This window comes from Simochromis diagramma, unplaced genomic scaffold (assembly GCF_900408965.1).
Source record: "Simochromis diagramma unplaced genomic scaffold, fSimDia1.1 OVJJ01000320.1, whole genome shotgun sequence".
In the NCBI taxonomy this organism is placed as follows: Eukaryota; Metazoa; Chordata; class Actinopteri; order Cichliformes; family Cichlidae; genus Simochromis; species Simochromis diagramma.
Genome location: NW_024386773.1, coordinates 4,762,157 through 4,785,786, shown reverse-complemented (window position 1 = coordinate 4,785,786; position 23,630 = coordinate 4,762,157). Strand labels below are relative to the sequence as shown.

At 39.1% G+C, this 23,630-nt stretch overlaps 1 protein-coding gene across 1 annotated transcript in view; it reads left to right on the top strand.

Annotated features, from left to right (window-relative positions):
• The first annotated feature begins 21,293 nt into the window (after positions 1-21,293).
• Positions 21,294-23,630, top strand: part of zgc:136683 (receptor-type tyrosine-protein phosphatase T) — a 76,593-nt gene continuing 74,256 nt past the window's right edge. Inside the window, exon 1 of the mRNA XM_040009779.1 lies at positions 21,294-21,742. Within this exon, the coding sequence (XP_039865713.1) occupies positions 21,655-21,742 (88 nt within the window). The 5' untranslated portion in view covers positions 21,294-21,654. The remainder of the gene's footprint in view (positions 21,743-23,630) is intronic.

The following is a 23,630-nucleotide window of genomic DNA, read 5'->3' as shown; positions in this document are numbered from 1 at the left end:
GTTTCTCCAGAGGATCACATGACACGGATAGAAGGGGATAATAATTTAAGACCTAATGAATGAAATTTTGATTATTTGCACCTTAAAAATCTACAAAATCTGGTTTCAGCCAGTAAAAGCTTGGAGTGCCTTCAGCTTTGCATGCCCCAATATCTTTTTGTGCAAGATATTAAAACCCAAGTTGCTCTCCAGTACATGCATTGGAGTGTGAATCTTAGATAGAAAGCACTTAAACATAGAAAACTGCTCGTATGAATGAATGTGAATGGGTGAATGAGGTATGTTTGAGTGCTCAAGTAGAGGAAAAGAACTATATAAGAACCATTTAGCATTTAGCCAGAAGTTTAAACTAGGCAAGAACTTTGAAACTATAAATTTCTACATCAAGCAAACTTTGTGCTGTGCTGCAAACATAAACTGATGTTTCAAGGAGTCACCTGATGCGAAATGCACTGTAGAGTCCATTTGTCCTCTCTGCTTAGATCTAATTTGTTCATGACAATCACACTAATGTATCTGCATTAATGTGCTGTTGATTTATTGCCATGCACCATTAACGCACAAAGGGGGACTTGTCCCAGTATGTCTACTGTACAGTGGCATCTAATGTTTCTAACCACATGTTGACCAGGAGAGAAAATTTTGCTCTTCTGCTGGTTATCACTTTGTTTCATGTTGTCCCATTATGCTTGTTTTAGGGCACAGTAATAAAAAGTTCAATGCAAAATGGGGAAGGAAATTCAGTGATCAATTAAGTGATTCCAGTTTCATTATCAATATCACGTATTAATTCCTTTCCCTATGAATTCGCTAATCAATTCTCATTGGCTCCACTTTCATACTCATCATCATCGTTAAGCAGCATATCAAATACATTACATTCGTTCAAGTTAATTGGATAGTGTGTAGGGCAAATCTTAGTGTTGGGTTTATTGCTCAAAAAAGGTAATGTGTTATACATTACTTGTTGCTGTTCTTAAAAATAATTCTATAATTCATTACACAATTCATTACGTCACTTTTAGGTAATTTCTCCATAAAATAGCCTGAAATGTATTCAATTCAATTTCAATTCAATTTTATTTATATAGTGCCAAATCACAACATAAGTCGCCTCAAGGCGCTTCATAGATACAGAGAAAAAAACCCAACAATCATATGACCCCCTATGAGCAAGCACTTTGGCAACAGTGGGAAGGAAAAACTCCCTTTTAACAGGAAGAAACCTCCGGCAGAACCAGGCTCAGGGAGGGGTGGCCATCTGCTGCGACCGGTTGGGGTGAGAGAAGGAAGACAGGATAAAAGACATGCTGTGGAAGAGAGACAGAGGTTAATAACAGATATGATTCAATGCAGAGAGGTCTGTTAATACATAGTGAGTGAGAAAGGTGACTGGAAAGGAAAAACTCAATGCATCATGGGAATCCCCCGGCAGCCTATGTCTATTGCAGCATAACTAAGGGAGGATTCAGGGTCACCTGGTCCAGCCCTAACTATATGCTTTAGCAAAAAGGAAAGTTTTAAGCCTAATCTTAAAAGTAGAGATAGTGTCTGTCTCCCGAATCCAAACTATCCAAAGTATTGTCTCACAATTACCATTTAACAATACAAACCTCAGGCTACAGGCCCCTACACACTGACACAAATATCTGCCCTAATGAGGACACACATATGATCTTTCCTTTAGTATTTAGGTATGAGCACAAAGGCCACAGCAGAAAGCAAAGATGAAAGCCAGCATTAAGAAACTTCAAAGGGATTCTCACAGTGATTCTCCTGTAGATACATGAACAGGTGTGTCTCCAAGCATATGGGACACTGTCTCAACCACTTCAATATTGGATATATTATTGTTATATATTTAATCCTTTGGATATAAATTTTCAAAGTATAGCCAACTAAAATATGTGTCTGTCCTGAGGCCTAGTGGAACTCAAATAGGTTTCAATTAGATTTAACTTACTGAAAGCTCTCAGCACCTGCAACAGTCATAGCGAGCGTGCAAAATATATGCAGAGCAATGCATACTTCTCTTCACTCTAGTGTTTATTAACCAAGGTACCTCCAGCAATTAGGCACATGTTTTGACATAACAGTACTCACCTGCTTCTTCAGATACATCTGAGGTTGGTGCAGTGTCAGGAGTGTGGATATGGGGAGATGGGAGTGGGGCAGCTACACCTGAGAGAGGTTCGATCTGTTTTGCCTGGCACCAGATTGTCAGATCAGTGATTTAGTATACATATAAAGGGTCTGCCTGCACCATTTACATGGCTAAAATAACACAAATGCATTATTTTCTGTTACAAATAAAGTAAGCTAACTAATACTTGGAAAGCAAGTAGTTTCTTTCATGTGGAATTTGCTATGAGTTTAATGTCTCTTTTCTTTTTTGAAGCCCAGATGTCCTTAAATAATCCTTACGCCTCTTGCACTCAGAGGAGCTAGCGCTGGCACCTGGACCAAACCAAATGATTAAATAAGGTGGGGGGAGATGGGGTCAGAGGCTGACTGGATTTTATTCTTTGTTGCCAAAAACAAAACTAATGCTAGAAAACAAACATGTTCATAAGCAAACAGTATTTTATGGTGATAGGTTAATAACTTAAAAATAAGAAAACAAGACAAACTGACTGTTCTCCTGTTCTGTAGGGCCCCTGGCAGTCATGGCCTCACAGGCTTGTCATAATTTTTCTCCCTGCTATGGCATCCTTGAGCATGAATAGGTAGAAATGGAGGCTGCAGCTGCCTGTTGAAAGTCACGGTCTGGCAGCTAGGCTGCGGTCGGCATTCACTCAGCTTTAACATCACTCTGGGTTCTTGGCTAGCTTAGCGTTAGCATGCTGTCTGTGCAGGTGCTGGCAACGAGACGAAGGTCTGTTAGCAGCATAATGCAGCTGTTTCTGTCCTGGATTCAGTTTGCACTTTACCATCATGCTCTCTTGCTTTTTGTGCAATAAAAATAAAAGTAATGTCGATATCCACTCTGCAGACTGCACCGCTATTTTCCTCATCCTGCACACAAGCTGAAATCAGCTTATTGTGGGGCAGGTGGAAGTGGAACCAACAAGTGGAGTCTATAGGTAGGCAGGCGATCAATTCTAAGAAGCTACTGTGAACCGGTTCTCTACAAGAACAGGTTCTCGATTCTCAGATACTCAGATATCAGAAAGAGTGTAAATGACATTCAAAAGTGTAATTGGCCACATTTCTTTTTGTCATCTTCATATTAAGAATTGCTAAGAATTGAATTTCTATATTTTAATATTATTACTTCTTGAAAAATGACTGGTGCTGCATGCGCAAAAAGGGGAAAAAATGATGAACACAATCTTCTAAAAGATATTTTATAATTTCTGACTATTCATTTGAAGCACCAACATAAACTCTAGTTCAAGGGGATGCATTTCGTTTGTGAATCTGTGCAGATTTTCGTTGCTGTGTGTGAATGAGGTTTGTTTTATGTTGTTTGAGTGCTTGTTCATTTTGAAATGCACATGTAACTACGTGCTCTCGCATTTGCATCAAACATCTGACTGTACACGTTTTGTAAGACTGAGTATGTATTTGTGTGTGTGTGTGCCACAGTGGGGAATTAAAATGATCCAACATTAGAGTGTTTCAGATCTATATCAAAGAGGGTCTGAAGGATTCAGATGTGCCCTTCAGCACTGAACACACACACAAACATGCACACTTTGTGAACTTGCTCATATCTCATGTTAATGTCTTTTTTCTTGTATCTCCCATGACATCAGATGTAAGAGACAACACTGTGTAGATAAGTATCACTTGAAAACACAAACACACACACACACACACACACACACACACACACACACACACACACACACACACACACACAGCCCAGAAAAATGTTTTGGTGCTGCATGGCCCCATTAATGCTGTGTATGTGTGACTGTGTGTATGGATTTTGTGTATTTCTAAACATTTGTATGAAGATGAAGTCTTGAGTGTTCACCTCCATGAATGGGATTGGGTCATTTGTGTATTTCTTTGTGCATGTATGTATTCAAATCCTCATGTGTTTATCAAGTACCTGCCTGTGCTTGTGTGCGTGTGTGTGAGTGTGTGTGTCCTTTAACATTCTAGTGGCCCACATGAACAATGCTGGGTGTGTGGCTACAGTCAGGTAGCTATAAATCACAGAGACAAACACTGGATTTTTGCTTTAGGAAAATGGCTTGTTCCTGCTGAAATGTCGGTGTGTTCACCTCCAGCCACATATCTCTGTCTGCAGCACAACCTACCAATGCCCTTGGGAGAAGACACACAAAAACACAGGCACATAGGCACAGACAACCTGGAACACCCAGGTACAAAATCCTCAGGGTGGATGATGATTTGCAAAGACGCTCTCCTAGATCAGGGAGAAGTTCATGAAGTGGGATGTTATATATTAATATGTGACTCTTTGTATAATTACTTTACAAATATTCATTGTGATGTAGTTTAAAATATGTTGACAAGAAACTCACTTGTGCTGCATAAAAGAAACTAACAGTAGGAATTAATGTTCTTAGACTGCCTCATGATGTGACCCATCAAGTCCTTGCATCTATTTATCAAAAACACCACGTTCTTCTCAAGAGTCCCAGCTGGCATTAGCAGTCAAGGGATCTGATCAACAGATCCCTTGACTGCTAATTTACTCATGCTAATTTACTCATGCAACAATGGTATTAGACATGGAGCAGCAGATCAAAGGCGCAATACGAAAAAGCAACACGAAATTCAAAATTTTTCCAGATCCGAATTTGCCGTGGAACGTGTTTACACATTGAACATGTTGCACTTTTGCAACTGTGTCCTCAATAAAAGCACAGTGAAAACAATGAAGTTAACATCAAGTGATAATAAGGTGAAGTTTCTAAACAAGAAAGCATAAGTGCTGCAAATTCATATTCATATGTTCACACGGATTTTACTCGTCTGGTGTGTTAAGACGTGTGTGTTAGTTTTGCACTTTATTTTAATGTGTTTCTTTCTTGGTTAGGTTCAGGGATAGATTGTGCTTTTTAAGCAATAATTTATGACATGCCCCTTCACAATATTAATCACAATATTAAATCTACATACCAAAAAATGAAGCTTAGCCAGTGGGTTTAAATATGGTTTTAGAAGGCTTCCTTTACAGGTGTTCATTTATGAGAAGCTGGGAGAGACAAACCTGTATCAACAGCTTGTTGGGTCACTGCAAAGTAAGCTTTAGGTCAATCAATACTAAAATAAATAGAGGGAATAGCTAAAACTGGCATCTTGCATCTTTTCAAGATGTTTTGCTGCATTCTGGTGACTAGGGATGGGTATCGTTTAGGTTTTATCCGATACCGGTGCCAAACTGGTACTTTTGAAACGGTGCCGGTGCTTAAACGGTGCTCAAACCGGTGCTCAAACCGGTGCTTAAAGAATGGAGAACACAAACTTTGTCCAAAAACCTCTTATGTTCAGCTGTTTTTTTTGTAAAAAGATAACAATGTTAGCCTTTTCTGCAGCTATAGGGCATATATGGTATCACTCTTGGCTGGAAGCAGTGCTTAAACAATGGAAAAAACACAAACTTTGTCCAAAAACCTCTCATGTTTAGCTGTTTTCCACTTTTTCTTTGGTCATTTTAGCCTTTTTGGCCAGGGTGAAGGGAGTATCTGCCATCAAACAAGAAGACAGCTGCATGTAACTACGACGGTGTTTGCTAGTTCACCTTACATGCATTAATTTAATAACGTGGTTAGCCTACTCAACGTAAATTACACACGAACAACATTAAGCTACTCACGCAGAGAAGAACGGCTGCTGCTGCATCATCATCTGCCATCATTTCTGCTACACTGGCAGGGCTAGGGGCCAGGACTCTCCTCTTCGGGTTTTTAACTCCGGGTCCGATAACAGGCACCACTCCCGCAGTAGATGCGCTCGGTGTGAGGTCTCCCAGCAAGCTATCAAATACGGCGCATTTTTCGGCTTTAAAAAAAAAAAACGCTATGAGTCGCCAGGTGTTTCATCAGATTTGAGGTGTTACCTCCTTTGACAGTATCACAGTATCAGCTTAAAGCACTTGTTGCAGGCTGCTGAGTTTGCATATTTTGCTGTGAAGTACAGCCAGACTTTTGACCGCTTCGCCTTGGGCATTTTTAATCTGTAGCTCTGCTCTAAAAGAACGTACGTACCTGGACCCGCCTACTATCCTCAGAAACGTAAAATGATTGGCTAGAATTCAAAGTGTATGACATCTCAGGGAAAAAAAGCACCGAAATAAAGCACCGAAATGTGCGCTGCTTTTCGGTCTGGTTACTACCGTTTATGTCAGAACCGGTGCCATCATGGCACCGGATACCGGTACCCATCCCTACTGGTGACATTTACTTCCAAACGAGTTGTTTTAACTGGAATAGACAGCAAATTAACAAAATACTATGGGAACCAACAACACTGATAATAATATAGAGGTTATTCAACAAACACATATTTCACACAAAGTTGTTACTACACTATCTTTGGATTCAGGAATATCTCATACAAGCTGCAAAGCATGTCATAAATGTTGATCATAACATTAATATCACCTGCTGTTGTTTGATCATCTGAGACTCAAAGCCATCCATTCCTTCTCACCTTCCTTTGCACCTTTTAAAGGTGTTTATTCCACCCTCGCTTCTACATTAAACGCTCACCAGCAAAGCCAAATTTAGAATAACCATTTACTCATGCAACAATGGTTAAAAAACAAAAACAAAACAGACGATCAAGTTGGTCTGGATTCATGATCAGATGGTGAAATCTAAAATTTTATTCATCACTTGTGTCATCATCAATTTTTGCATAAAACCAGGCCCACTGTTGCAGATGCATTCTGTATTGAAATGCAAAATATATATTATCATATAAATAAAAGTATATATATTAACATAATCACAAAAGACACTGATCTAATGGTGATACCATTAGATCTTCACATACAGGAAGTCTGTTATGTGAGTGGTTAACCATGCAGAGCAAAATATGTGATATGAGATGGGAAGTGAGTCCTCACTCAGCCTCCTTCTCTCTTCTCCTTCAGTGTCACACACACACACACGCACACAGGACATAACAAAGTCAGCTGCAGACAGAGTACTGATGTAGACCTTCATGCTTTATAGCATACTGAACGGGTGTCTGGGAATTATCAGGGCACTTGTTTGAGTGTGTATATTCACCGTGCAGGGATTGGCTCATTGATACTGTGATCTGTCACATCTTTACTTGGATTGCTTCTGACAAATGATCAATTTAGATAACGTACACTGAAATCATGTGTTGGTGCTTTATGGTTAGGATACTAAAGAGAAAAACTAAACTCCCTCAGGAACTACCTATATGTTCTCATGCGTGTAAAAGCAGTGTGGTAAGTTTATATTTGTGGGTCTGCCTGAATACATGAAAATGTCGGAAGTTGTCAAAGCATTTTAAAGAGATGTGAGTTCCTGGCTAAGCCAACAAGTCATAAAATTGATTTTCTGGGTGATCTAAGCACATACAAATGGATGATAATAGCCCAGTAAAAACACTGGTGTCTTGACTATTTGTGAGTGGGACACATTTTTTTCCATTATATGTACTTCTACATCCTGCCTATGCCAGCAGCAAAGAAGTAGTATTATAACAAAGTATAAAACTACAGAAATGTGGGTGTACATAATTACATGCATACAGGGTTACAGGTGAATTGTTGTTTTCAGAAATAAGTGAATTAAATGAATTTGTTTACATGTACAGTTTTACATTACAATGGGAGCCAACTGGAGGTCATAGTCCGCATCCCTTTTCATTTAGTGCTGAGGCACGGAAAACGCCCTGCTGGTGCTGTGAGGATGTCCTTTCCACATCCTCCTCCCACATTACCAGTTATATCACTTGCACTCATCTAATACTACACAGGTGGTTTCATCATCTTCCTCTGATTCTTTAAAACGTTCACTCACACAGTCTAGTTGTTTTTTCATCACACCGCTCAACTACCACACTGTGGTAAGGTCTTTGTTTTCTATAGTTTTGCTCTTTTCTTTCTACATGTCTTTCGTTTCCTTTTTTCTTTTGCTGTATTTTTCCTATGCTCGCTTCTTTTCTTCTTAACATATTTGTTCAGATGCCACTTTATTTTTGTTCACTTCTTCTTTCTCTCTATTTTAATTTATTAACGATCTTCCTTCAGTTTCTTTTTCCTGCTTTGTTTGACTTGCTCTGTATTTACTTTTTTGCCCTCTGCCTTGCTTTTTTCTGTGCCTTCCTTAATGTTAGTCTACTTAACTTCCTTTTGTATCTTTTTTGTGCGCTGTCCTCTCTTTGTCTTGTTGACTACTTTCCGTTTTCTTCCTGTCTTTGCCTCTGCCTATTAGTCACTTTGTCTCTTTTTAACTTGATCTTTTTTCATTGCTTCATTGTCTGTCTTTGTATTCGTTTGGTCTCTTTTTTAACTTGTCTTCTTTCTCATTTGTCTCTTTCCAGCTTTTATTCTTTATTTTCTTTGCTTATTCTTTTTCTACCTGGCAGAGCATCTTCTCACTTTTCCTTTTCATGCCAGCACCCGACCCATGTATCTACCTGTCTGTCTGCCTTCTATCTGCCTGTTTTGCCTCCTACCTCCTCTCAGGCTGTGCTAGTTCATTTACTCTGCATGCTGCCTTGATGTGATTTCAATGCAAATAGCAAGTGAACCACAAATGGATCAGGTTCTTTGTGCAGAGAGACGCACGAAGAGAGAGATTTTAAGACTGAGTGAGTGCTAGGAAGCGAGTGACTTCCATTCTTCTGATTTCCCAAATGGAGAAGCATAACAATCTATCACTCCTGCAGAGAAAGTCTGTGTGTATAGATGGATGCCGTCTCTCCTGTAGTGAGCACAGCTGCAAATCACTGTCAATCACATAAAAATCCTGTCTCTGTTTTCTGTGAAACAACACTGGTGAATTTACATTTCTACATATTCTAACCCATTCATACATACACACACATCATGCATGCACAAACACACACAGAGACCACCTGCATAGGAATTTCAGGCTATCTTCTTTGATGGTGGAAGTAATATCTGACTGGTAAATGGAGAGTCTCAGTTTTCATATCCTGAAAATGGGGCTCCCTGCTGTAATGACTTCACTCTAGCACACGTCACTATGTTCTCTTTTTATCTTTCTCTTTTTTCTTCTTCATGCGTCTCTTTGCTGTTTATTATTGTCTAGTAGGTGCATTCTGATTTGATGGCACTTCATTAGTTGTGACTGTCAAAAATGTATATTAATGATCAAAAATTGTTTATCATATAGGAAAAGTTAGACTGTCCAAATGTAAATCTGCAGATTCCCAGGCACTGGCACAGCTTCCAAGAGACTTGCCAGAGCGCCACATTTTCTGATCAGACACACAATGGTACTGAATTCTCACTTTTTTTCATTCAAATCCTTTTAAGTTAAAAATAAATCAGAATGTAGTAGCTCTTAAAAACAGTCTTTACTGTCACATCTTCGACAACCTGTAGTCAAGAAAGACAATTTTGAAAGAAATAAATGGAACAGGAACAAAGACAACGTATTTCAGATTAGCAGCATTTACAAACCTCATTTGGATATATTTAGGTGCAGAGAAAGTAGCTTGAGTTTTCTCTGTACACCTCTAAAAGCAGCACTTTTCTTCAATATTTAGATTTTTAAATCCATGCCAGTGAACTCAGTCAGAAATACTGCTCAGAGGTTTTTAAAACCCTGAACTAAAACCTCAGTCAGTATAGGCTGTGATTAAAGTGCCCTAATTGGGACACTGAGTTTGTACTGGAGGTTCCCATCTATTGTGTATTAATTTAACAGATTCAAAGAATAAAATGTTCTTTCCACATTTTGTCACTGAATATTGTCTGAACATTACTTTGTTGAAACATAAAAGCTATCATTTAATCCTGCCACAAGTAGTACCTGAAATAAAAGACATGGCAAATGAGATTTTTAAAGCAATTTACAAAGTATTATACTAGAATGCCATGCATGTCTCCAGGGAGAACTGGTGTTTTCAAGCACACCTGAAATGCTGGCTTTGATTTTGAATTACCTACCATCTCCTCAGGCTCTGACTCTCACAGTGAATTGCATATTAGATGTCTTTAATTACAGGTATTTCTGTTGTTAATCTGTTTTCCCTCACCGTTTTTGCATTTCTTTGTAAAGTGTGTTTTTTCAGAATGAATGGTGTAAGGTTGAATGGGAAACAAGTGTGGAAATGAATTGACTGGACATTAGTGGATACCTAGGGAAAGTAATTTTGTGTGTTAAAGTCTGGAAAACGCACAAATGCCTTAAAACAAATTCCAACATGAAACAGTTGTTCTGCATTTAGCATTTACTAATCAGACTACCATTATGTGCAACAAAATCATAAGTGTCACAGCTGCAGAGCATATCAGAGAGTAAACATCTAGCTACCTACCAAAAGCAAAAGAGTTTAACAAGTGCTGCGGGCAGAGTGATGCACAGCCTGAAAGCACCAGCCTAAAGTGAACGCAAACAAAAGACCTCTAGACTTGCAAACAACTCCCCGCCACACTAATTTGCAGATCTGCCATAGCTTCTTTGCATTCCCCGGGCTTGGTACAAAATCTTCTTCTTACCCTCTGTTCTTATTTTATTATTTCTACCCACATTTATTTTTCATGGTACCAAGGCAGGCATAATTAAAAAATAATCATTTATTGTCAAGAAACTTGATTTCTGGTGAGTACATTGGATACACTCACCAGCCACACCTGCTCAACTGCTTGTTAATACAGATAACCAGGCATTCATGTGAAAGGAAATAACACGAAGACCTGCTGAAGTTAAAAGCAAACATCAGAGGGAGGAAAGGTGATTTAAGTGACCTTTAATCAGACATGTTTGTTGGAGTATTTCAGGTGATTCAGTGGGATTTTGCTACACAACCATCTCTGACGTTTACAGACAATAACTTGAAAAAGAGAAACTGTCCCATAAGTCACAGTTCTCTGGGTGTAAATGCCTCGTTGATGTCAGAGGTCAGAGGAGAATGGCGGACTGCATCACACTCAAAGGAAGGCAACAGCAACTCCAATGACCACTACACTATGTCCATATATCCAAGATGTGCAGAAGAGCATCTCTGAACACACATGAGGAACCTTGAAGCAGATGGGCTACAAGTGCAGAAGTCTGTACCAGGATCCACTCTCTGTGAGCTAAGAGCAGGAAACTAAACCACATTTCACGTGAGTTCACTATTTGAAAAACATTGTGCAATCTGATGAGTCTCGATTTCTATTGCAACAAGTGTTAGGGTCAAACTTTGACATAAATAACATGAAAGCATGGATCCAGACCCATCCTGTCTTGTATCAGTGGCTTAGGATGTTGACAATGTGGGGGATATCTTCATTGCATTGTTTGGAACCTCAATTGAGCATTTAGTCACCACAAGTATAGGTGCTGACCATCTCCATCCCTTCGTGTCCATAGGGAACCCATCTTCTGATGGCTGCACACAGCAACATGACAGTGAGTTCACTATACTCTCCAAATACACCAAATCTCAATACTATTAATAGAGAAGCTTTGGGATGTTGTGAAACAAGAGATGTCAAAAAGGACTAATCATCTCTGGGGAAGGTTTCCACCACCATGTTGAATCTATGCCACAAAGAATAAAGGCAGTTCTGGGAATCCAGCTCAGCATAAGCAAGTGTAAATAATAATAGATAAATATGCCATGTATATTTAGTGTACCGTGTAAGTGTACATAGTGAGTGTATATATTTAGTTATAGCCACAAATGCTCAGCATGAGCTAACCTCTACAGTGTTTTTGTCTTACTACCTGTGCAGCTGTACTCAGTGTTACAGGGACTTACTTCAGATAGTTTAAACTCAGTCAAATCAAATCATAATGATATATAAAAATGAGGCTGGAGAGAACCAAGAGAAATATTTTCCTATTTTTAAGTATAAAAATCTGAACTTTAGTAAGTCAAACACCCGTGGATGAAATGAGCTCATACATTATGAATTAAAATCAACATAGCAGTAGATACAGTTGCTGCACACACACACACACACACACACACACACACACACACACACACACACACACTGTATACACAGACACTATTATTTCTTTTTGCTTCATAAATCCAGTTATGCTTTTCTTACAATTCTCTGTATAACTATCACTTACATTTTTGTCAGTTTGATTTATGCCATCCTTAGTGGGAGGCTATTGGTGCTCAGTAAAAACCACTATTAATAATTTAATCTTGGTATTGCTTGCTGCCTGCCGCTATTGCTCAGTGTGGTTTAGGTTGCATCTTTGTGCTGTGGGGATGCTGAGCAGGCATAACAGGGCAGGCCTTTGTTATTAAATTTTTTAACCACAGACAAAAAGAAGAAACAATCAACAAATATCAGAATTGTATTAGTTTGTTTTGAAACCAGTGAATTTCAGCAAGCTCACAGATTTGCACAAAATCTTATTTTTGCTTTATAACATTATGACATTTATGTTTTTACTCTAAATATCTGTCCTTCCAAATAATTTTTGAAAATGTACTATTCAATATTTTTGCAAGGGACCCCTTACAGTGCGGAGGGGGCTATCATAGGGCCAGGGGCGAGGTACACCGTGGACAAATCGCCAATCTAATGGAGGGCTTTGAGGGTTTTTTACTAGATGACAATGGCACAACCTTTATAATGCGATTTTTGTTTTCTTTGTTTTAATTGGTATATGAAAGTAAAAATATATACAAATATTTTATCCCATTTTATGCCAAATCTTGATCTTTCCCTTAATTTGTTTGCACTTTTTGTTTCAGTCACAACATTATCTGCATTCAATTTTTTCACTTTTGGTGACTAAATGCAAGTAGTTGCTGTGACCAATGCCAGTTGCACGGCAATTGAGCATGCAAGGCAACTGCACATGTCACGTGGTGGGAGGCAACCTATCTTGGAATAACTGCAATCTGACTGACTGCAGTCACTTTTACACAGACTGGCCAAGGTTTACAAATAATCACTATTTAATTTATACATGCAGACACACACTGCAATCAATTAGAATCATTTTGCAACGAGAGCAACTTGTCTGCAACATGTCTTCTTTTTACAATAGGGGACTCTGGTCAGCTTGTTGCCAACTGACTGTAGTTTGGTTATTTTTCTATATAAAATCAAAGTTGTCCAGCCCCTGGGTCATTTTACAGTTGAATCACCATCCTGCAGCAGCTATGTAATTACTTGTGGAGGAATTTAATTCATTTATGTTTCAAAACTATGAGGTTCATTCAGGCATTGAGCCAACCATGATCTCTATACTTAAATATTCTATAAGGTTCAAAGTTCTGTAATCGCCACATGCATAGTTATAAAAGTATAACACACAGTGAAATGAAACGGGGGGGGGGGGGGGGGGACAATATATATAACATATACATTAGGTGAATGTGCAGTAGTAGCATGTATGCAGCAAGCAGGTGAATTCTGTACATTAAGTGAATTAAATAAGAATAGACAATCTGAACATTTTACAAAATAAACAATATGAACATATTTAAAATTAAAGGAATTTGAAATGTACATTGTGCCGGCGGGTTTGGAGTGTCTAGAAGAGAGTCCTGTCTCAGTCACTTATGGATGATGTGAGAGTCCCAGATCCCTCAGCTTTGTGAACCGTCTGCTGGGCACTATCGTGTTAAACACTGAACGGTAATCAGCATTCTCACATAGTTACCCTGTTTCTTGTCCGCGTGGCTGAGGGTGGTGTGCAGGACGCGGGCGATGGCGTCCTCTGTGGATCTGTTGGGTCGGTAGGTGAACTGGAGCGGACCTGTGGTGTCTAGGAGACAGCTAATAAGGTTGAAGGGCGTTTATGATGAAAAGACAATTGGTACATATCTGGTATCAGTTTACCAAAATTTGTTTTCATTTTAAATGCAGTGATTGTGAGCACTACATTCCAGCAAATGCAGAAACCATTGACAAGATTGAAAAATGAAAGGTAATCATGTAAGAAACTATTCCAGGAATAGCTTAAATAAGCAGAAAGAATACTGATGTTTGGTAGGATAAAGAATACTTGGACTGTTATCAGCTGGCTTGTTTCAAAGTGGTACCATACTGAAATGCCTTTTGATATTTGTGCTTCTCTTATCCAAAGCTGGTGATCATAGACAAGGATAGAAATGTATGTCAATTGACAAATTGAGAATTTGAGGCTTAGCTTTCTTGTAAGTCCAGTACAGTGGCATATCACTCCTGACACCACATCAATCCCCGCACAGATTTTGTTTTATCTTGTGAACAAGCACCTGAGGAGCTCAACACACTATTTTCCTGCAACACTGTTCTGGCTGTTGTGGATTTTCTGCCAAAACAGTTTACTGAGTAGTCTAAAATAAACAGAACTGTTCAGTGCTCAGCATTCCCAAGAATACCTTTCCAGGTGCTGATAAAAGTGGAAATTGTGCACTATGTCAGCACAATCAAAAGTGAACCATAGCACAAAATATTTCTACTTGTTTATTTTATGACAGGCATTTAAACACACACTTAATAAAACCTTTGGAAAAATACACAGTGTAAAGAGCTGAGTTTTTTTTTTTAAATAGAACATTAGCTGTTGTGCATTTTTATTTATGTTATTTATATAAAATGTACACTTTCTAGCTACAATTTTATATTCTTACATTATGGCTTTATAATTTATTTATAGTTTTATCCAATGATAAGAGATTAAATTAAGGATTCGAACCTCTGTACTGAGGAAAAATATTGGAGTTAACTCAAGCAAAACAACAAAAAACTAAATCCAGAAAGCAGAATCACCCAATATTCTGGTTCAGTAAGTGGGCAGGAATTAACACTCTTCCAAATACACACAATTACACACCCAGTCACTCCATCTTCACACTATGCATTCCAATTTCCATCCGTACTTAATAACGCTGTTATATATGCGGTGCTGTGGCTAACATCCTCTGATTTCTATCTTCTTCCTTCCATTTTCTTCCATTTATTCAGTGCAGGGTTACGGGGGGCTGGAGCGTATCCCAGCTGCCATACACCCTTGACAGACTGCCAGTCTGTCACAGGGATAACACAGAGAAACAGACAACCATTCAGAAACACCAGTTAACCTAACCCCACTAACTTCATGCCTTTGACTGTGGGAGGACACCCGAGCACCTGGAAAAAACTCACATAGACATGGGGACAACATGCAGACTGGTAGATTTGAACCTGGGACCTTATTGTGAGGCAACAGTGCTAACCATCCCACCGTTATGCTGCCCTGATTTATATCTCACTAAATGCAAAATGGAACTCTGCACCTCAGTATTATGTGGCTTCATATACATGTAGATGGCTGCATGTGGGTGTGTATGGTGATCCATTTGCATGCATGCTGTTCTTCTCTGCTTATGTCTTGAGTACATCTCAGTGGTGGGTTTTTTTTTTTGAACCTGCAAATCTAAAACAAATCCTTTACTGCTCACACCCCCCGGCATGTCAGTACATACTCACTGAGCTATTTAATTTTATGTTTTTTCAATAGACACTTAACTATAAATGCTATGCTACTTCACAACAAGAAACCATTGTTAAAATTTGAGTGTCCAGATGATAGATTTCTCTCTAAAAATGAGTTGAATGCTAGTGTGGTTACCTTTTGGGGGGTGTCCAATTTCCAATTTTAAAATATGATATTTTAGTGTTATTAAAAAATAGTAATGACATGAGCAACCCTATTAATTTTGCATAATTGATTTTGAATAAATAAATGATGATGCTGGTATGAGGAATATATGGCCTGGATAGACACAATATACTTGTTAATTAGACATTGATTTTTACTTCACCAAACAATGGAAATGATTCATTATTTATAGTCATTATCAGCACACAAATTCAAAATGGAAGAGGAAATTAAAAAGTGAATATATTAGTAAGGCCAAGGAGAATTTAAGACTAAAATGAGAGAGAGAGAAAATGCATACCTGACAGATCTGGCATACCGAAACATGTAGCGAGGCTGCATTGGGAGCATCTGACAGAAGCCCCAGTCTACATGATCCTCACTTTCTACTGCTGGCAGAACTTTGACAGCATTCTGAGGAAGGCAGAGGACATTGAGTCTGAGTGGACAGCAGCTCAGCAGTGGTCTGCTGAAAATGAAGGTTGGTGCCTCTTGTGGCCAGAACCAACAAACCAAATGGTGGGCACCAGAGATGGCTGTGGGTGGCTATAGCTCAGGAGGTAGAACAGGTCATGCACTGATTGGAAGGTTGGTTGGTTCTATCCTTCTCCCTCAAATATCCTTGGGCAAGATACTAACCCTAAGTTGCTCTCCAATGCAGCCATTGGTGTATGAATGTGGCATGTTGTATAAAGTGCATTCAATGCTATCTATCAGTCCATTCCAGTTACCAAACTGAAAAAGCGTTCAAGCTTTCAAGCTTGGCTGGCATGAGGCAGCTTAGAGATATCAAAAGGCTAAATGGAATGTGGCCTTAGGAGTAACTAAACCAAAACTTGGGTATGGGAGGAGGTGGGTGAGGCCATGGAGCCTTTTGGTCAGCCTCAAGGCAATTCTGGCAAATCATCAGGTTACTCAAGAAGAAAAAGCAGTTCCTAATTCACACTGAATACAGTGGAGATGATGTGCTGCTTTTAGTGTTATAACTTGCTCTTTGCTTGACAAGAAAAACTGGAATGAGAGAGTATAAAGGGCATTCAAACTGCAGTTAATATGTATTTGTCAAATCACAAATTATATCATATATTTCAAATATTGATCAACACTTTAAAAAGCCAAAACTGTAGTGCAACAGGCTGTTTTGTGGTAGCCTATATGTTGGCCTGAGGATCATGCAAGGGCAAATAGTGTCTAGACCTTCCCAAATGACTGTGTGGAATTTACAAAATTTAATGCATCCTGTCACGCTCACCTGGAAATGGAGGGGAACAAATACCACACAGTCAGTGGGGACCTCTGAAGGGCAGTAGGCTGAAAAAGATTTGACATGGTCTTATAAATGGCAGTTTGGGTGCACCATTTGATATTGTGCAGACATTTTAAAGTTGCCTGAAAACAAGAAAACCTTTCCTTTTTCATTGCTTAATGGTTTACTTCATACATGTTTTGTTTTGTTGTCTGAAATGATCATTGTCATTGATACATAAACAAGCACAGTAACTAATTTGCTACATGAAGAAGACTGCGACAATTTGGTAAGCTGATACATAAAACATCTTTAGAAAACAGACATGGACAGTGCAGTAGTAGATTAAACTTATATATCATGCTGCCTCGAGTTTATGGGAGAGACAGAATGCAATCAAGAGTAAAACATCCATATTCACCACAAAAACTGTCTTCTTTAATGTCCACCCATCCATTCTCTTTCGCTTATCAGGGTCATGGAGGGAGCTGGAGCCTATCCCAGCTACCATAGGGTGAAAGGTGGTATACACCTTGTGTGAGGCAACAGTGCTAACCAACTCACCACCATGCTTCCCATCTGACATATGAGATTTCTTCTACAATAATAATAATAATAATAATAATAATGTTAATTTACAGTTTAACTAAAATGAAGATCATTTTCTAGCCTTCTTTTCCAACTAGCTACGGTCACTGATGACATCTAATTCAAAGTGTTAATCTATTGCTACAAGGTGCTGGCAGCACCTGCCCTGTAGCTCAAAAGTATTGACACAGCATAAAACAAATGTAAACTCAAACTTAGTTACTTTGTAACATTTAAGTTAAAAATTTGAGTTAAAAGTTACATGGTGAAACTGCTTGGTTGTTCTCAACATTATGTTTTTGTGGTGAAACAAGTTTTCTGTTTCCATCTTTAACAGGAACTGTTACCTTTTTTCTTTTTCTTTTGCATATTTTGCAATAATGCTGTAGTGTGTTTTATCAAAGGCTGTTAAAGTAGCTCCCTTTAAGCTGCCGTTCAGCCTGGGCTTGTCACGTTGTTGAGCACTGGGGAAAATAAATGCATGTTACTGTATCACTGATATAATGATATGACTTTTTTTTATATCATATAAAAATGTATGCTTGTATTATCACAGATGATAGATTGCAGAGCCCTAGTTCAAACCCACACAAGAACTAGGTCAGTTTACCACTCAAGTACTCTCTGTGACAAATGTCCATTTAAAAATGTCCCACTATACGTGAGGGAACTATGACTTAGAAATCCACTATTGGAAGTGTAGTTATCCTTATATTTTTCTATTTCCCTACAGGCACTGACTGCTTTCCCGATTGGTGTTGTGGGTACTCTAAAAGCTACACCTGGCTCAAGGCCATATAGATACATACAACACGTGGCACACACTGTAAGGCATATCCAGTGTTACTGAAAGGTCACTTAGTACCAGGGGTGAACTGGCAATCTCGCACTTGTGGGCTAATGGGTCAATGTTATTCTTTCTTTGTCAATATAATTAAAGAGGCTACAGGTGAGCTTGAAGAGTCACTGCGCACTGACCCTACAAGCACTGACAGCAACCCATTGGTTCAATCAAATCTCTCAACATAACACGCACACACACCACCACAACCACCCACACACACACACACACACACACACACACTTTCCTCTGTACTCATGCACCTTGTAGAACAGAGTGTACTGTTGAAGTGGTTGATGAAAGGTGGAGCTGAAAAGCTAAGAGATAAAAAGAAAACGAAACTAGTCAACAGAAGTACCAGCAACAAGTAAAATAAAGCCCTTGCAGTCACAGGATCCTGCTGTTCCTTGCATTAGCCGCGAAGAAAAGCGAGAGGAGGAACAGCAGTCCCAGCAAGAGAGTGTGAAAGATATAAAAGAAGAAGCAATTAACATTGTAAAAAAAATAGATGGAGGGATGAAATTGGGAAGGAAGAAATTCAAGGAAACCAAATGGCTCATAGCCTGCTAATAGCTAAGATTAGCTTTTAATTGTCACAAGCATCACCGCAATGCCACTAACATGTCCTAATCCAACAACAACTGTACCAAAATGATTAAAACTTGCTTCAATGTAAATCTATCTACACACACACACACACACACATATGTGTGTATATATATATATATGTATATATATATACATATGTATATATGCCAAGGGTGATTTTTTTTTTGTCCCAGTCCAACCCTGCTTACTACCAAACAGGCAATTCAGCCATGGGATGGGTAAACTCAGCGGACAAAGTGACAATACAGACTCCAAGAAATGAGGGCAGATTGATTGTGTGCTTGTCTGTATGTCTCTGCATCCACAAATGTATTTTTATTGTAAAAAGCTGCTACCTGAACAGTTTTTCTTAAAAAAACCCAAACACAAAAAGATGGCTAACAGAAGAATAGTCTGGACTGTGCACAAATAGAAATGCTTATCTTCTTTATGGTGTCTGTCTGTCTCAGCCCAGGAAAGCCATCAAAACATGATTCTATAAATGGCTTGATAGTGACAGCTTCAGTGGTCAGACCACCATCAAAAACATCTTCTCAAACATTCTTAGTCTTCACTCCTGATGTCAGTAATGTTCACAGTTTTTTTCCTCAGAAAATCTACAAAACTTTTGTGTGAATGTTTGACTTATGATTGATTTGAAATTTAGTTTAATTAGATACAAGAGCCTTAAAGCACCCTGATTTCCTTAAAGAGACTACACCAACAAAAAAAAAGAACTGCTATGGTTAATCAGATGCAGTTGCACTTGAACATATCACAGAGATTGCTGTCACATATATTTTCTCTGCATGTGTTTCTCTCTCGCTGTCTCTCTGACACAGATGCATGTCTGCGCACACTGTAAGTGCAAAAATAATGTCATACAAGCATAAGCATTAATATCAATGGCACCATCCCAGCTTTGGTCAGTATCATGGACAACAACCAAAGCCAGAAGTGAGAACTGACACATTTATTTAAGCTTACTCTATAAACTCACACTGGTTTCTTCAAGCAGGCTACAACAAAACAAAAAATAACCTTGATATAATATTATGTCTATTAGCGTGGAACAAAAACGAGAAGCTCGTTTATCAGAAGGTCCTCAGAGACAGGATGAGGTCACCATATAAAAAAAACAAAAAAAAACAAACCCCACATTATTATAGCACCTAGATACAGTATATCACACACATATTACAGTACAAGTTCATATTTTCGACATACACTTGGTATCAGTGTTTCGCCCGTTAACAAAAACACATAGCAGCTCATCTGAACTTTATCGTTTCTACCAAAGTCCTTGGTGGCACTGCATCTCTTAAAAATCCTTTAAACAAAAATCTTACTCTTAAAATCACTCACTCGCGTGTTAAAGTCAGATTGTGTTTCAGTGTTTGTGGGCAGAGAGGTAAGACAGACAGCCCTTGAAACAGAAATCCTGTGACAGCAGAATGAGTGGACTGAACGGGATCTCATGACAGAAAAAGACACGCAGAGAAAGAGAATGCGAGGGAGGGAGAAATGAGACTGAATGCGAATCATATCCTTTGCGGAGAATGCAGGCGATAGGACCCAGGGGGAACCTAGGAACTTAAAACTGCTTTATTGTAGTGAAGCTAGCGGGAATAAAACGAAGCCATTAAAGGAACTTTGACATCTAAACCTTAAAGTTAAAAGCATGTGTTTAATGACGGCGATAGAACAATAAGCAGTAGTGTGCGTGTATGCCTGCAACTTTTTTGCTTAGTGGTTATTTTATTCCAAAGTAAATACAAGCAAATTAACCACGCGGATACTTTAACGTTAAAGGACTCCACATTTAATCATTTTTCCAAACTAAAATAATCAATTCCAAACGTCCCAAACTGTTCTCTATAGAATGACCACAGAGACGTTTGTTGCCAGTGAGAGAGTAGACCAGATGTTTCCATTTCAGAAGTTCTTTAGGTTTAGAATGATCATGAATGCTTTTTTAAAAATATTTCCCCAATGCTGATACCCAAGATTACACCTGAGGAAACCCCAGTTTTATTGCACCTTTAGTGAACTCTGCTCCCCTTGTTCATGTTTTTCCCAGTTTGGCCAGTTATTGGTTAATTTACAGCTCTTACTTCTTTCAAAACTCGGTCTTGATGGTAAATGGCAATGTCCTGTTTTAGTTTCCATTCAAACGCCACCCTGTTTTATTTTGAAACGTATCACCGGACATTCAGCACGCGTTAATCCACTCCTCTTTACGCGGGTGTCTGGCACCCGGTGTAATGTGCACTCCTCTCCATTCCTCACCAACTCTAAGTCAGTCTGTCAGAGACCGTCTGAGCGCGCACACATACACAGAGCCCTTCATACAGTCTCTGAGGCACACGCGCACTGACGCGCACAGACACGTTGGCTCGCTCTGTCGGAACATAGAAGACAGGAGAGGAAAGGGAAGCGGAGAGCTCCCATTTATTTGCCCCCAACTTCCCTCTTTGCGTCTACTTGTGTCTTTCTGATTCTTCTTATCCACCAATGCAAGGATTTTATTACTCTTATTACTGCCACCGCTGTCCCGAACTAAGGGAAACAACTTTAAGGACCAGACGGGAGTATGTAAAATAATTCTTACTGCTGAACAAAACAAGAAGAAAAAGAAGGAAGAGATGGATAAACGGAGTAATTCTGGCGTTTGGCTGGCAGCTTTCTTCTACTTTGTACTTTGGGGACACACTGATGGACAATTCTTTCCAGGTAGTGAAGCAATTTATTCGTGTGTGTGTGTGTGTGTGTGTGTGTGTGTGTGTGTGTGTGTGTGTGTGTGTGTGTGTGTGTGTGTGTGTGTGTGTGTGTGTGTTTTAAATATTTTCAGATTCTTTGTGCATTGGTCGGCTTTGATTCAGTTTGAGTTGAATGTCACAGCGCTGAAGTTGCTCACATAGGGAGGACATGCAGGGTGGTCTGAGCGCTTTGTGATTTCCAGGGCATTACAGATGCATATGTGGTACTGCTGGATAATGTGATAGTAAAGCAACTTTAAAGTCAGTACGTTAGTCGCGGAATCTAAACCACTGTTCTGTATCCACACAGAAATCTTTGCATATGAGTAAGAATGTCCGAAAAACGGAAACTGCAATAAATCCCTTGTTTAAGTAATTACTGAGATGGGTTTTTTTTAATAATAGTGCCAGTTTGACTTATGATGGACACTCGTCTGAGTTTGCGTCAGCATATGCAGTTCAGCTTCACATGGCTCATCGGAGGTTTTGACAAAGTTTTGGAGCTTTAGGAGGTTTTGCTTTACGAAGCTTACTGTAAGGACGGACTACATGTTGTTGACGGTTAGAAATGTGTCTCATTTTCAGTTCAAATTATAGTCTACTTTGCTGAAATCACTTGGTTTTAGAAACGGGCTGAACAGTGCGCGCTTGACTCGGTCTGAGCGCAAAACGGTCAACTTACAGCGTCCCCACACTTCTTTACATAACCTAATGATCACAGATATTTTGACATGTACTCCGGCATGCATATAAACACGCACCTGTACAGCGGTACCATATGAAAAAAAGTGCAAGTGTTATTTAGAAACAAAGTGAAGAATAACTGAAGTTTCCTTTTTAATCTTTGGGCAATTGACTAATTCTAACAGCAGTTCAGATAGCCGAGTAATACTCCGCTTCTCAAACGGCAAATATACCTGACAGTATATTACAGTAAACATACAGATACACAGTTTAATCTCTCGGAGTTTAAAGCTACGGAATCCTCTTGCTGTCCGCAACATCTCCCCTCCGCAGCCCACACTCAGCATCGCTCTGGCACTTGTTACGCACAGGCGAGGTATGGAGAGTTTTCGGAATCCTTTTGTTTTTAGGGATATAATCGAGTCAGTGGTGATTATGATTATCTTTTTTCAGAAGTGGAAGCTCCACAGTTAGATACAAAGACACGAGAGTCGAATTACAACAGCATCGTTATTACTCCCAAACATCGGATTTATATCATTTCTTGATAAAAACACACCCCGAACGAAAACCAAGAAGCCGTTTAGAAGAGATCAACATGCGATTCAGTAATGGAAACATTTAATGATTCTTCAAAAAAATATTTAATATCAATGTCAATATTTAAAATTATAATGCAAGCACTTTATGCCCTCTGCCTAGGGCTGTATACCCTGTTTTGTATGCTCTTTGATCGTTGAATCTCACTTTTTAACGGTCATGATACAATACGAGACTTTCAAAACCGTCCGCTTGTGTCCTCTGCTCAAACTCAGGAAACTGAAGGTAGACGTGAGATGAAAAAAAAAATCCGTTAAAGTCAGCGATGTTTCAGCGGACTGCAGCAGCAACCTGTCTACTCTGTGTTCTGCTCTCTCCAAGCATCTTCTGCTTAGTATTCATGACTTGTACGACTGCAAAAAGAGGCTACTTTGAAGGAAAGACTGGCTCTAAACACTGAGTCCTTCCTCGCTTTATCTTGCATTCTGTGTTGCAGAGGTGCAGAGCCGCGAGTAGCCTCTCTCCGTGTGTAATGGTGCAGCGGAGGTAACCTGTACTTTGTGCGTTACGATAAAAGAAGTACATAACTCGTCAAATGTGTGTGTTTATGTCTGAATTCAACTAAAAACTTAAAGCTT